This window comes from Heterodontus francisci, chromosome 11, assembly GCF_036365525.1.
Source record: "Heterodontus francisci isolate sHetFra1 chromosome 11, sHetFra1.hap1, whole genome shotgun sequence".
Taxonomy (NCBI): Eukaryota; Metazoa; Chordata; class Chondrichthyes; order Heterodontiformes; family Heterodontidae; genus Heterodontus; species Heterodontus francisci.
Window position 1 is genome coordinate 10,240,382 of NC_090381.1, and position 15,850 is coordinate 10,256,231.

The 15,850-nt window shown below is 47.3% G+C and overlaps 1 protein-coding gene across 1 annotated transcript in view; it reads right to left on the reverse strand.

Moving 5' to 3' along the window:
* The window catches only part of LOC137374817 (equilibrative nucleobase transporter 1-like), a 480,520-nt gene that overhangs the window by 13,764 nt on the left and 450,906 nt on the right, over positions 1-15,850 (reverse strand). Inside the window, exons 9-10 of the mRNA XM_068041340.1 lie at positions 5,565-5,684; positions 3,326-3,364 (exon numbers count right to left, since the gene is read on the reverse strand). Coding sequence (XP_067897441.1) covers positions 3,326-3,364; positions 5,565-5,684 — 159 coding nt within the window. The remainder of the gene's footprint in view (positions 1-3,325; positions 3,365-5,564; positions 5,685-15,850) is intronic.

Consider the following 15,850-nt stretch of genomic DNA (forward strand, 5'->3'; position numbering starts at 1 on the left):
AGCTGGATTACCTGTGACTGGGAGGCAACTGAGTGTTTGCAGCTGGATTATCGGAGACTGGGAGGCAGCAAAGTATTCACAGCTGGATTACCTGTGACTGGGAGGCAACTGTGTGTTTGCAGCTGGATTATCGGAGACTGGGAGGCAGCTGTGTTTTCACAGCTGGATTGCCTGAGACTTGGAGGGATCTGATGGTTCACAGCGGGAATACCTGTGCCTGGGAGGGAGCTGAGTGTTCACAGCTGTATACCTGAGACTGGGATGCAGCAGAGTGTTCACAGCTGGATTACCTGAGACTGGGACCCAGCAGGGTGTTCACAGCTGGATTACCTGAGACTGGGAGGGACATGAGTGTACACAGCTGGATTACCTGTGCCTGGGAGGGAGCTGAGTGTTCACAGCTGTATACCTGAGACTGGGAGGCAGCAGAGTGTTCACAGCTGTATACCTGAGACTGGGAGGCAGCAGAGTGTTCACAGCTGGATTACCTGAGACTGGGAGGGAGCTGAGTGTTTACAGCTGTATACCTGAGACTGGGAGGCAGCAGAGTGTTCACAGCTGGATTACCTGAGACTGGGTGTCAGCAGAGTGATCACAGTTGGATTACCTGAGACTGGGAGGGAGAAGAGTGTACACAGCTGGATTACCTGAGACTGGGAGGGAGAAGAGTGTACACAGCTAGATTACCTGAGACTGGGTGTCAGCAGAGTGTTCACAGCTGGATTACCTGAGACTGGAGCCAGCTGACCGATCACAGTTGGATTACCTGAGACTGGGAGGGAGAAGAGTGTACACAGCTAGATTACCTGAGACTGGGTGTCAGCAGAGTGTTCACAGCTGGATTACCTGAGACTGGAGCCAGCTGACCGATCACAGTTGGATTACCTGAGACTGGGAGGGAGAAGAGTGTACACAGCTAGATTACCTGAGACTGGGAGGGAGAAGAGTGTTCACAGCTAGATTACCTGAGACTGGGAGGCAGCAGAGTGTTCACAGCTGGATTACCTGAGACTGGGAGGCAGCAGAGTGTTCACAGCTGGATTACCTGAGACTGGGAGGGAGAAGAGTGTTCACAGCTAGATTACCTGAGACTGGGAGGCAGCAGAGTGTTCACAGCTGGATTACCTGAGACTGGGAGGGAGAAGAGTGTTCACATCTGGATTACCTGAGACTGGGAGGGAGAAGAGTGTTCACAGCTGGATTACCTGAGACTGGGAGGGAGAAGAGTGTTCACATCTGGATTACCTGAGACTGGGAGGGAGAAGAGTGTTCACAGCTGGATTACCTGAGACTGGGATGCAGCAGAGTGTTCACATCTGGATTACCTGAGACTGGGAGGGAGAAGAGTGTTCACAGCTGGATTACCTGAGACTGGGAGGGAGAAGAGTGTTCACATCTGGATTACCTGAGACTGGGAGGGAGAAGAGTGTTCACAGCTGGATTACCTGAGACTGGGAGGGAGAAGAGTGTTCACAGCTAGATTACCTGAGACTGGGAGGGAGAAGAGTGTTCACATCTGGATTACCTGAGACTGGGAGGGAGAAGAGTGTTCACAGCTGGATTACCTGAGACTGGGAGGGAGAAGAGTGTTCACAGCTAGATTACCTGAGACTGGGATGCAGCAGAGTGTTCACAGCTGGATTACCTGAGACTGGGATGCAGTAGAGTGTTCACAGCTGGATTTCCTGAGACTGGGACCTAGCAGGGTGTTCACAGCTGGATTACCTGAGACTGGGAGGGACATGAGTGTACACAGCTGGATTACCTGAGACTGGGACCCGGCAGAGTGTTCACAGCTGGATTACCTGAGACTGGGACCCAGCAGAGTGTTCACAGCTGGATTACCTGAGACTGGGACCCAGCAGAGTGTTCACAGCTGGATTACCTGAGACTGGGACCCAGCAGAGTGTTCACAGCTGGATTACCTGAGACTGGGAGCCAGCAGAGTGTTCACAGCTGGATTACCTGAGACTGGGAGCCAGCAGAGTGTTCACAGTTGGATTACTAGAGACGCGGAGGGAGTTGAGTGTTCACAGCTGGATTACCTGAGACTGGGATGTAGCAGAATGTTCACATCTGCATTACCTGAGACTGGGAGGGAGAAGAGGGTACACAGCTGGATTACCTGAGACTGGGATGCAGCAGAGCGTTCACAGCTGGATTACCTGAGACTGGGAGGAAGAAGAGTGTACACAGCTGGATTACCTGAGACTGGGATGCAGCAGAGTGTTCACAGCTGGATTACCTGAGACTGGGAGGAAGAAGAGTGTACACAGCTGGATTACCTGAGACTGGGATGCAGCAGAATGTTCACATCTAGATTACCTGAGACTGGGAGGGAGAAGAGTGTACACAGCTGGATTACCTGAGACTGGGATGCAGCAGAGTGTTCACAGCTGGATTACCTGAGACTGGGATGCAGCAGAGCGTTCACAGCTGGATTACCTGAGACTGGGAGGAAGAAGAGTGTACACAGCTGGATTACCTGAGACTGGGATGCAGCAGAGTGTTCACAGCTGGATTACCTGAGACTGGGATGCAGCAGAGCGTTCACAGCTGGATTACCTGAGACTGGGAGGAAGAAGAGTGTTCACAGCTGGATTACCTGAGACTGGGATGCAGCAGAGTGTTCACAGCTGGATTACCTGAGACTGGGATGCAGCAGAGTGTTCACAGCTGGATTACCTGAGACTGGGATGCAGCAGAGTGTTCACAGCTGGATTACCTGAGACTGGGATGCAGCAGAGTGTTCACAGCTGGATTACCTGAGACTGGGATGCAGCAGAGCGTTCACAGCTGGATTACCTGAGACTGGGAGGAAGAAGAGTGTTCACAGCTGGATTACCTGAGACTGGGATGCAGCAGAGTGTTCACAGCTGGATTACCTGAGACTGGGATGCAGCAGAGTGTTCACAGCTGGATTACCTGAGACTGGGATGCAGCAGAGTGTTCACAGCTGGATTACCTGAGACTGGGATGCAGCAGAGTGTTCACAGCTGGATTACCTGAGACTGGGATGCAGCAGAGTGTTCACAGCTGGATTACCTGAGACTGGGATGCAGCAGAGTGTACACAGCTGGATTACCTGAGACTGGGATGCAGCAGAATGTTCACATCTAGATTACCTGAGACTGGGAGGGAGAAGAGTGTACACAGCTGGATTACCTGAGACTGGGATGCAGCAGAGTGTTCACAGCTGGATTACCTGAGACTGGGATGCAGCAGAGTGTTCACAGCTGGATTACCTGAGACTGGGATGCAGCAGAGTGTTCACAGCTGGATTACCTGAGATTGGGATGCAGCTGAGTGTGCACAGCTGGACAACCTGTACTGCGAGGGAGCTCAGTGATCACAGCTGGATAACCTACGACTGGGCGCAAGCTGAGTGTTCACGGCTGGGTACCTGAGACTGGGAGGGACATGAGTGTACACAGCTGGATTACCTGAGACTGGGACCCAGCAGACTGTTCACAGCTGGATTACCTGAGACTGGGAGGGACATGAGTGTACACAGCTGGATTACCTGAGACTGGTTGTCAGCAGAGTGTTCACAGCTGGATTACCTGAGACTGGAGACAGCTGACTGATCACATTTGGATTACCTGAGACTGGGATGCAGCAGAGTGTTCACAGCTGGATTACCTGAAACTGGGACCCAGCAGGGTGTTCACAGCTGGATTACCTGAGACTGGGAGGGACATGAGTGTACACAGCTGGATTACCTGAGACTGGGACCCGGCAGAGTGTTCACAGCTGGATTACCTGAGACTGGGACCCAGCAGAGTGTTCACAGCTGGATTACCTGAGACTGGGACCCAGCAGAGTGTTCACAGCTGGATTACCTGAGACTGGGACCCAGCAGAGTGTTCACAGCTGGATTACCTGAGACTGGGAGCCAGCAGAGTGTTCACAGCTGGATTACCTGAGACTGGGAGCCAGCAGAGTGTTCACAGCTGGATTACCTGAGACTGGGAGCCAGCAGAGTGTTCACAGTTGGATTACTTGAGACGCGGAGGGAGCTGAGTGTTCACAGTTGGATTACCTGAGACCCGGAGGGAGCTGAGTGTTCACAGATGGATTACCTGAGACTGGGACCCAGCAGAGTGTTCACAGCTGGATTACCTGAGACTGGGACCCAGCAGAGTGTTCACAGCTGGATTACCTGAGACTGGGAGCCAGCAGAGTGTACACAGCTGGATTACCTGAGACTCGGAGGGAGCTGAGTGTTCACAGATGGATTACCTGAGACTGGGAGAAGGTGAGTGTTCAAAGCTGGATTACCTGATACTGGGAGGGAGCTGAGTGTTCACAGCTGGATTATCGGAGACTGGGAGGCAGCTGTGTTTTCACAGCTGGATTGCCTGAGACTTGGAGGGATCTGAGAGTTCACAGCTGGATGACCTGTGCCTGGGAGGGAGCTGAGTGTTCACAACTGGACAACCCGAGACTAGGAGGCAGCAGAGTGTTCACAGCTGGATTACCTGAGACTGGGAGGGAGCTGAGTGATCACAACTGGACAACCCGAGACTAGGAGGCAGCAGAGTGCTCACAGCTGGATTACCTGAGATTGGGAGGGAGATGAGTGTTCACAGCTGGATTACCTGAGACTGGGACCCAGCAGAGTGTTCACAGCTGGATTACTTGAGACTGGAGACAGCTGAGTGATCAGAGCTGGGTTACCTGAGAATGGAGGTAGATGAGTGTTCACAGCTGGATAACCTGAGACTGGGCGCGATCTGGGTGTTCACAGCTGGATTACCTGAGACAGGGAGGGACATGAGTGTACACAGCTGGATTACCTGAGACTGGTTGTCAGCAGAGTGCTCACAGCTGGATTACCTGAGATTGGGAGGGAGATGAGTGTTCACAGCTGGATTACCTGAGACTGGGACCCAGCAGAGTGTTCACAGCTGGATTACTTGAGACTGGAGACAGCTGAGTGATCAGAGCTGGGTTACCTGAGAATGGAGGTAGATGAGTGTTCACAGCTGGATAACCTGAGACTGGGCGCGATCTGGGTGTTCACAGCTGGATTACCTGAGACAGGGAGGGACATGAGTGTACACAGCTGGATTACCTGAGACTGGTTGTCAGCAGAGTGATCATAGCTGGATTACCTGAGATTCGGAGGGATCTGAGTGTTCACAGTTGTAATTCCTGAACTGCGAGGGAGCTCAGTGATCACAGCAGGATTACCTGAGACTGGGAGGCAGCTGACTGATCACATTTGGATTACCTGAAACTCTGATGCAGCAGAGTGTTCACAGCTGGATTACCTGAGACTGGGAGGCAGCTGACTGATCACATTTGGATTACCTGAAACTCTGATGCAGCAGAGTGTTCACAGCTGGATTACCTGATACTGGGAGGGAGCTGAGTGTTCACAGCTGGATTACCTGATACTGGGAGGCAGCAGAGTGTTCATAGCTGGATTACCTGAGTCTGGGAGGGAGCTGAGTGTTCACAGCTGGATTACCTGATACTGGGAGGCAGCAGAGTGTTCACAGCTGGATTACCTGAGTCTGGGAGACTGGGAGGCAGCTGAGTGTTCACAACTGGATTACCTGAGGCAGCTTCTGCCTGTTCGTTCTTGCGTTTTTGCCAGTCCATGAATAGCCCATTCCAGGGAGCACAGAAAATGCCAAGCAACTGTATGAAAGCGAAGGTGTTTGTCATCCTGCTGACTGAAGGAGAAAGTTAAAGTTATATACATGGAGAAAGAGTGGAGACAAAGTGACACAGATACACAGGGTGGAATACCGAGTCATAGAAATTGTAAAAGAGATCGCACCAAACATCCGTTTGCTGCATTGTCCTTACTTATATGTGTCGCTTTTCCTGAAATGAAGTTTCAGATCCCAGTGTTGGTGTTGATTTGGATACATGTCTCGGACTAGACTCACCAGCTAGGGGAAACATCCGATCCACATCCACTTTGTCACACCTTTGTAAGTTTCAATGAGATCACCTCTCAATTCATTGAAACTCTATCGAATGCAGACCCTGCTTCTGCAATCTCTCCCCACAGTGCCACAGTGGTTAGCACTGCAACCTCACAACTCCAGGAACCCGGGTTCGATTCTGGGTCCTGCCTGTGCGGAGTTTGCACGTGCTCCCTGTGTCTGCATGGGTTTTCGCCGGGTGCTCTGGTTTCCTCCCACAGCCAAAGACTTGCAGGTGATAGGTAAATTGGCCATTATAAATTTCCACTAGTGTAGGTAGGGAACATGGGATTAATGTAGGGTTAGTATAAATGGGTGGTTGTTGGTCGGCACAGACTTGGTGGGCCGAAGGGCCTGTTTCAGTGTTGTATCTCTAAACAAAATAAAAAAAATAACAATCCCGCCATTCCAACAATTAGTCTGGTGAACCTCCATTGCACTCCCTCGATGGCAGGTATATCCTTCCTTAGATAAGGAGACCAGAACTGCACATAATACTCCAGGTGCGATCTTACCAAGGCTCTATACAATTGCAGCAAGACATCTTTGTTCCGATACTCAAATCCCCTTGCAATGAAGGCCAACATACCATCTGACGTCCTAACCGCTTGCTATACTAGCTTTTCGTGACTCATGAACAAGGACACCCAGGTCTATTTGGACATCAACACTTCCCAAACTCTCACCATTTAAGAAATACTCTGCCTTTCTGTTTTTTATCCCAAAGTGGATCACTTCACCTAGCCTGTCCAGATCCCTTTGAAACTCTTTGCATCCTCCTCACAACTTACATTCCTTCCTAGTTTTGAGTCATCAGCAATTTTGGAAATATTACAATTGGTCCCCATTTCCAAATGATGTATATAGATTGTAAATAGCTGTTTCCCCCAGCCCTGATCCTTGTGGTAACCCCCTAGTAACAGCCTGCCATCCTGAGAATGACACGTTTATTCCTACTCTCTACTTTCAGTCTTACAGCCCCCTTCCCAGCTCCCCCTCGCACCCCCTCCCCTCCACCCCACCCCCTCGCACCCCCTCCTCCCACCGGCTTCACCCTACACCTGTGTAGAGGCCCTAACAACCCCACTGCCTTGTGGGCGTCTCGGGAGAGACCAAGGCTAAGGGAGTAAACCCTAACAGAAAATCCGGAGCGGAACCCCGGTGGCGGTCATGTGTCACCTTTGGCATGTTTCCGGCAGTTCCTGCAGCCATACCGGTGCCAAACGTCGTGCTCTGCACTCCTTTGGACCCCACCAGAAAGGCCGAGAGGGGGGGTTTTGACGCTTGGGCAACTCACAACCTCCATAAATTCGCCCAGGCATGCGCCATGGAGAGGTCACTCCATAGTTGTCTCACAGCGACTGACACCACTGACCACCTCCAGGCGCTTACCCATTGTCTCTCGAGACAAGGAGGCCAAAGACAAGACTTTCAGTCTGTTAACCAATTCTCAATCCATACCAGTATATTACCGTCAATCCCACGTGCTCAAATTTTGTTCACTAACGTCCTGTGTGGGACCTTATCAAAAGCCTTCTGAAAATCCAAATACACCATATCCACTGGTTCTCCTTTATCTATGCTACAAGCAATATCCGCAAAAAACTCCAACAATTTCTCAATCATGATTTCCCTTTCAAAAATCCATGTTGATAGAAATATAGACATAGAAACATAGAAAGTAGGAGCAGGAGTAGGCCATTCGGCCCTTCGAGCCTCCTCCGCCATTCACTATGATCATGGTTGATCATCCAACTCAGTAACCTGTTCCTGCTTTCTCCCCATACCCTTTGATCCCTTTAAACCCAAGAGCTATATCTAACTCCTTCTTGAAAACATACAATGTTTTAGCCTCAACTGCTTTCTGTGGTCGCGAATTCCACAGGCTCACCACTCTCTGGGTGAAGAAATTTCTCCTCATCTCAGTCCTTAAAGGTTTACCCCGTATCCTTAGACTATGACCCCTGGTTCTGGACTCTCCCACCATCGGGAACATCCTTCCTGCATCTACCCTGTCAAGTCCTGTTAGAATTTTATAGATTTCTATGAGATACCACCCCCCCCCACTCTTCTGTACTACAGCGAATATAATCCTAACCGACTCAATCTCTCCTCATATGTCAATCCCACCATCCCAGGAATCAATCTCAGATTTCTCCGCATTATGCTACATTTGCAATGCATTTGCCCACTCACTTAACTTGTTCAAATCACCCTGAAGCCTCTCTGCATCCTCGTCATTACTTACCCTCTCACCCTGTTTTGTCTCATCTGCAAATTTGGAGATATACATTTAGTTCCCTCAGCTAAATCATTAATATATATTGTGAATAGCTGGGGTCCTAGCACAGATCCCTGTGGTACCCCACCGGCACTACCTGCCATTCTGAAAAAAGACCCGTTTATTCCTACCCTTTGTTTCCTGTCTGTCAACCAATTTTCTATCCATCGCAATACACTACCCTAAATCCCATGCACTTTAATTTTACACGCTAATCTCTTATATGGGACTTTGTCGATATAGAACATAGAACATAGAAAAATACAGCACAGAACAGGCCCTTCGGCCCACGATGTTGTGCCGATCCTTTGTCCTCTGTCAAGGACAATTTAATCTATACCCCATCATTCTCCTTTATCCATATACCTATCTAAAAGCCATTTGAAAGTCCCTAAAGTTTCTGACTCAACAACTTCCCCAGGCAAGGCATTCCATGCCCCGACCACTCTCTGGGTAAAGAACCTTCCCCTGACATCCCCCTTATATCTCCCACCCTTCACCTTAAATTTATGACCCCTTGTAACGCTTTGCTCCACCCGGGGAAAAAGTTTCTGACTGTCTACCCTATCTTTCAGATATCCTTCTGAAAGTCCAAATAAACCACATCCACTGGCTCCCCCTCATCAACTCTACTAGTTACATCCTCGAAGAATTCTAGTAGATTTGTCAAGCATGATTTCCCTTTTGTAAATCCATGCTGACTCTGTCCGATTCTACCACTGTTTTCCAAGTGCTCTGCTATAAAATCTTTGATAATGGACGCTAGAATTTTCCCCACTACCAACGTCAGGCTGACTGGTCTATAATTCCCTGTTTTCTCTCTACCTCCCTTTTTAAATAGTGGGGTTACATTAGCTACCCTCCAATCTGTAGGAACTGTTCCAGAGTCTATAGAATCTTGGAAGATGACCACCAATGTATCCACTATTTCTAGGGCTACTTCCTTAAGTACTCTGCGATGCAGACCATCAGGCCCTGGGGATTTATCAGCCTTCAATCCCATCAATTTCCCCAACACCATTTCTCCACTAATACTGATTTCTTTCTGTTCCTCTCTCTCACTAAACCCTGTGTTGCCCAACATTTCTGGTATGATATTTGTGTCCTCCTTTGTGAAGACAGAACCAAAGTATACATTTAGTTGGTCAGTCATTTCTTTATTCCCCATAATAAATTCCTCTGTTTCTGGCTGTAAGGGACCTACATTTGTCTTCACCAATCTTTTTCTCTTCACATACCTATAGAAACTTTTACAGTCAGTTTGTATGTTCCCCGGAGGCTTGCTCTTCTACTCCATTTTCCCCTTCTTAATCAATGCCTTGGTCCTCCTTTGCTGACTCTGCCAAATCAGATCATTATTTTCTAAGTGTCTCGTAATCGCTTCCTTTATAATAGATTCTAACGTTTTCCCAACTACTGATGTCAAACTAACAGGTCTGTATTTCCCTGTTTCCTCGCTCCCTCCTTTCTTAAATAGTGGGGCTACATTCGCTATTTTCCAGTCTGCAGGAACCCTTCCAGAATCTATAACATTTTGAAAGGTAACCACCAAAGCCTCCACTATCTCTATAACCACCTCAGTCAATATTGGGATATAGCTCATCTGGTCCAGGGTATTTATTAACCTTCAATCCAGTTAATGTTTCGAGTACGACCTCTTTATTAATAGAATTTCCTTCAGTTCCTCATTTTCACAAGTCCGTTGGTTCCCTAGTATTTCTGGGAGATCTTCTGTGTCTTCCTCATGAAGACAGACACAAAGTAATTGTGAGGGTCCTGCACCATTTCCCTATTCTCCTGCCTGTAATGGAACCACATTTGTCCTTGTGAATCTATTCCTTTTCACGTACCTAAAGATGCTTTTGCAGTCTCGGTATGGACTGGAATACAGGTCTGCAGGTGAATTAGAATACGTATGTTGGAGCGGATTGGGATACTGATATCTGAGCAGATTGGGATAGGAGTCTCAGTATGGTTTGGGATATGGGTTTCTGAGTGGATTGGGATAGGGGTCTTGGTATAGATTGGGATTCGGATATTGGATTGGATTGAGATACGGAAATCAGGGTGATTGGAGATATGGGTCTCAGTGCGGAATATGATACGGATCTCCATGTGAATTGGGATACAGATCACCATGTGGTTCGGGATATGTGCCTCAGTGTGGTTGGGATATGGATCTCCATGTGTATTGGGATATTTGCCTCAGTGTGAATTGGGATATGGGTCTCAGTGTGGATTGGGATATGGGTCTCTAAGTGGACTGGGATCTGGGTCTCCTTATGGATTTGGATGTGGGTCTCAATGTGGAATGGAGGTACAGTTGTCGATGTGGAGTGGGGTAGGGGTCTCTATATGGATTGGGATATGGGTCTCAGTGTGGATTTGGAAATGGTCTCTGTAAGGATTGGGATTCAGTTCTCAGCGTAGATTGGGATATGGGTCTTGGTGCAGAATAGGATACCGGTCTGTATGTTGATTGGGGTATGGTCTCTATGTAGATTGTGATACAGGTCTCAATGTGGATTGTGATACAGGTCTCAATGTGGATTGTGATACAGTCTCGGTGTCGATTGTGATACAGTCTCAGTGTGGACTGTGATGCAGTCTCAGTATGGATTGTGATACAGGTCTCAGTGTGGATTGTGATACAGTCTCAGTGTGGACTGTGATGCAGTCTCAGTATGGATTGTGATACAGGTCTCAGTGTCGATTGTGATACAGTCTCAGTGTGGACTGTGATGCAGTCTCAGTATGGATTGTGATACAGTCTCAGTGTGGATTGTGATGCAGCCTCAGTATGGATTGTGATACAGTCTCAGTGTGGATTGTGATACAGTCTCAGTGTGGATTGTGATCCAGTCTCAGTGTGGTTTCTGATATGGTCTCACTTGGATTGTGATACAGTCTCAGTGTGGATTGTGATACAGTCTCAGTGTGGATTGTGATACAGTCTCAGTGTGGAGTGTGATACAGTCTCAGTGTGGATTGTGATACAGCCTCAGTGTGGAGTGTGATACAGTCTCAGTGTGGAGTGTGATACAGTCTCAGTGTGGAGTGTGATACAGTCTCAGTGTGGATTGTGATACAGTCTCAGTGTGGATTGTGATACAGTCTCAGTGTGGATTGTGATACAGTCTCAGTGTGGATTGTGATACAGTCTCAGTGTGGAGTGTGATACAGTCTCAGTGTGGATTGTGATACAGCCTCAGTGTGGATTGTGATACAGTCTCAGTGTGGACTGTGATGCAGCCTCAGTATGGATTGTGATACAGGTCTCAGTGTGGATTGTGATACAGTCTCAGTGTGGATTGTAATACAGTCTCAGTGTGGATTGTGATCCAGTCTCAGTGTGGTTTCTGATATGGTCTCACTTGGATTGTGATACAGTCTCAGTGTGGATTGTGATACAGTCTCAGTGTGGTTTCTGATATGGTCTCACTTGGATTGTGATACAGTCTCAGTATGGATTGTGATACAGCCTCAGTGTGGATTGTGATACAGTCTCAGTGTGGATTGTGATACAGCCTCAGTGTGGATTGTGATACAGCCTCAGTGTGGATTGTGATACAGTCTCAGTGTGGATTGTGATACAGTCTCAGTGTGGATTGTGATACAGTCTCAGTGTGGAGTGTGATACAGCCTCAGTGTGGATTGTGATACAGTCTCAGTGTGGAGTGTGATACAACCTCAGTGTGGATTGTGATACAGTCTCAGTGTGGAGTGTGATACAGCCTCAGTGTGGATTGTGATACAGTCTCAGTGTGGATTGTGATGCAGTCTCAGTGTGGATTGTGATACAGTCTCAGTGTGGATTGTGATACAGCCTCAGTGTGGATTGTGATACAGTCTCAGTGTGGATTGTGATACAGTCTCAGTGTGGATTGTGATACAGTCTCAGTGTGGATTGTGATACAGTCTCAGTGTGGATTGTGATACAGTCTCAGTGTGGATTGTGATACAGTCTCAGTGTGGAGTGTGATACAGCCTCAGTGTGGATTGTGATACAGTCTCAGTGTGGAGTGTGATACAGCCTCAGTGTGGATTGTGATACAGTCTCAGTGTGGATTGTGATGCAGTCTCAGTGTGGATTGTGATACAGCCTCAGTGTGGATTGTGATACAGTCTCAGTGTGGATTGTGATACAGCCTCAGTGTGGATTGTGATACAGTCTCAGTGTGGATTGTGATATGGTCTCACTTGGATTGTGATACAGGTCTCGGTGTGGATTGGGACACAGATCTCAGTGTGGAGTGTGATACAGTCTCAGTGTGGATTGTGATGCAGTCTCAGTGTGGATTGTGATACAGTCTCAGTGTGGATTGTAATACAGTCTCAGTGTGGATTGTGATATGGTCTCACTTGGATTGTGATACAGCCTCAGTGTGGATTGTGATACAGTCTCAGTGTGGAGTGTGATACAGCCTCAGTGTGGATTGTGATACAGTCTCAGTGTGGAGTGTGATACAGCCTCAGTGTGGATTGTGATACAGTCTCAGTGTGGATTGTGATGCAGTCTCAGTGTGGATTGTGATACAGTCTCAGTGTGGATTGTGATACAGCCTCAGTGTGGATTGTGATACAGTCTCAGTGTGGAGTGTGATACAGCCTCAGTGTGGATTGTGATACAGTCTCAGTGTGGAGTGTGATACAGCCTCAGTGTGGATTGTGATACAGTCTCAGTGTGGATTGTGATGCAGTCTCAGTGTGGATTGTGATACAGCCTCAGTGTGGATTGTGATACAGTCTCAGTGTGGATTGTGATACAGCCTCAGTGTGGATTGTGATACAGTCTCAGTGTGGATTGTGATATGGTCTCACTTGGATTGTGATACAGGTCTCGGTGTGGATTGGGACACAGATCTCAGTGTGGATTGTGGAATAGGGGGCTCGGTGTAGATTGGGATATGAGTCTTGGAGCAGATTTAAATAGAGGTAAACACACAGATAGGAAACAAACAAAACCGAGAAAGGCAGATATAAAAGACAGACAGAAACATACAAAGACACAGACAGGCAGACAGAAAGCCATATAGACAGCAGACACAACGGAAAACAGACAGGCCATTAGACAGAGACACGCAGAGGCTGACAGACACAAAGACCTCCCACCGTCTCCCCCTCATTTCTCTCTCTTCCCTTCTCCCCCATCCTCCACTCTCACCCTCAATTTTGCTCTCCCTTTCTCTCCTTTCCTCTCTCTGCCACCTCTCGCCCTCTTCCTCTCTCCCTTCTCTCCTCTCTTTCCCACTTCTGCTCGCTCTCTCCCTCTTCCTGCCCTCTCTCCCTGCTCTCCCACAATCTCTCTCTGGTCTCCCCCAGTGTCTCTCCATCTGGTCTCCCCACTCTCTTTCCTCCCACTCTCTTCCCCCGTGCTCTTCCCTTGCTCTCTCCCCACACTCTGTGACTCCCTCTCCCATCTCATCCTCACTCATAATATCTGTCCCACGCTCCCTCCCATCCTCGTTCATTGGTGTCATTGTCTTCCCAGAAGGTTGACTGTCATGGATCTCCTCCTCAGTCTGTCCTGTGCTGTTCTTACACATTCTGCACAGGTCAACTGCAATCAGTACGTTCTATCCATCATCCATTTTTTTTCTCTGCTCCCCTCTCCTACGTTTTCCATCAATCTTTCCTTTCAATAATATTCTCTGTCTCCCTTCTGCTCTGGTGACGTGACTGAAATATTGTATCTTTCTCTCTCTGATGTTATGAGCGAATTTCCTCTTTTCCCCCATTTTCTGCCATTTCCAGCACTTCCCCATTAGTCTTTCTGTCTGTGTCGGATATGTCTAACATCCTCCGATATGTCCACATCTCGAATACATTCAGCTTATCAACAGTCTCTTTATTTGTTGTCCATTTCTCCCAGACATATAACACGGATTACAAAATATAGCACCTCAGCATTCTTTCCTTAAGATTCGGGGACAGTTTCTTTGATGGTAACAAGTCCTTCGTTCTGACAAATCCAGTGTTGGCGATCTCAATTCTCCTTTGGATCTCACAATCAGATCTCCCATCATCTTGGATAAGCTGCCCAAGGTATATAAACCTTTTCACTTGTTCAAGAACTTGTCCGTTCACTTCAATCTTCACTTTGGGTTTAGGTCTCTGCATCTGACTATTGTCTTGATTTCCTTGCCATTCATTCTGAATCCATATTCCAAACTCCTCGCATTCACTTTGTTCACAATTTCCTGTAGGGCCTCTTCTGACTCTGCAATCATTGCAGTGTCATCTGCATATCTCAAGTTGTTAATGCTCAACTCACCAATATTGAAACCTGGTAGATCTTCTATGTCTCTGAAGATAGCTTCAGTGTACAGGATGAACAGTTTTGGGGACATAACACAATCCTGACACATTACTCCTTTGCTTGGGGAACTGTCTTACAAGTTGCTATAGTGTTCCATCATACTGATTGCTTCCAATATAGAATTTGAATCTGAATTTTCCTTTTATCATTTCTGTTAATTTCTAGTTTGCTTAAACACTCCATTATTTTCTGATGGCAGACTCTATCAAATGCCTTATCACTCTATAAAACAAAGTTGTTTTTGTTTGCTCTTCCAGGTAACATTTGATGACTACTCTAACGTTAATGATGTCCTCTCATCAATTCCATTGTTCTGAATTCTAGCCAACTTTTATCCATCCCTGCTTCTATTGTCAGCTCATTTCTTTCCAAAATTATTAAAATCATTTTCATCACATGGCCCATGAGGTTTATCGTCCTGTGCTCAGTGCATTCTAAGGATTTTGGTTTATTTGGGAGCTTAACAAACACTTTATGCAGAACATCCAGAAGTATGAAACCTGCCAGTATCCCAATGATAACATTATTCAGGGCTTTCAGGCATTCTGTTGGTATGTTGTTGCTTTCTTTGCCTTCATCTTTTTGATTGCTTTACTGACTTCTGCCTCTATATCTCTGGTCCTGTGGTGGTACCAATTCACTTCTGTCTTCCTCCTCATACAGCTGACTTATGTACATTATCCATCGTTTTTCCACCCTCTCTTTTTGATTTCTGTGAAAAATCTCCTGGACTTTTCCCAGTGTACAGGCTTCTTGGGTGTTGTCTGAAGAGTGTATTCAGGATGACTGTTATGCTCACGTGAAGTGCAATTGAAAATACAGAACTCAAACTCAAGTGTTATAAAAATTGATTTTTTCATTTATAAACTGGACAAATTTGCTGGAGAATGGCCTCCAAATGTCTACCAACCTGGCCCTGTATATTCAAACTGTCCCACTGTTAGTTCAGGATAAAAGGATACATTCCAAGCTAAGAGATGTCAATTACACCCATCCTGAACCCATCAAGAGACATTTTTGAATTAAATGGGTTCTTCTAAAACAAAGAAGGTGTGAGGTAGCCACATACTGGGTTATTGATGGTCATCACAGGGAGGGTTCACTGCATCTCCCAACAGACACAACATATGAGAGATGTTTGACCTTAAAATGGAGCTCTGTGGAGAGAGAGGGAAATCAGAACAAGCATCTGCAAAGCCTGTCCAGCCCACAGCTGAGAGTGATTCAGCAAAAAACAAATAAGGGGCCCTGCTCTGATTCCTGCACTTCAACTTGTTAAGCAGGGAACTGAAAGTGATCCCTGTCTCC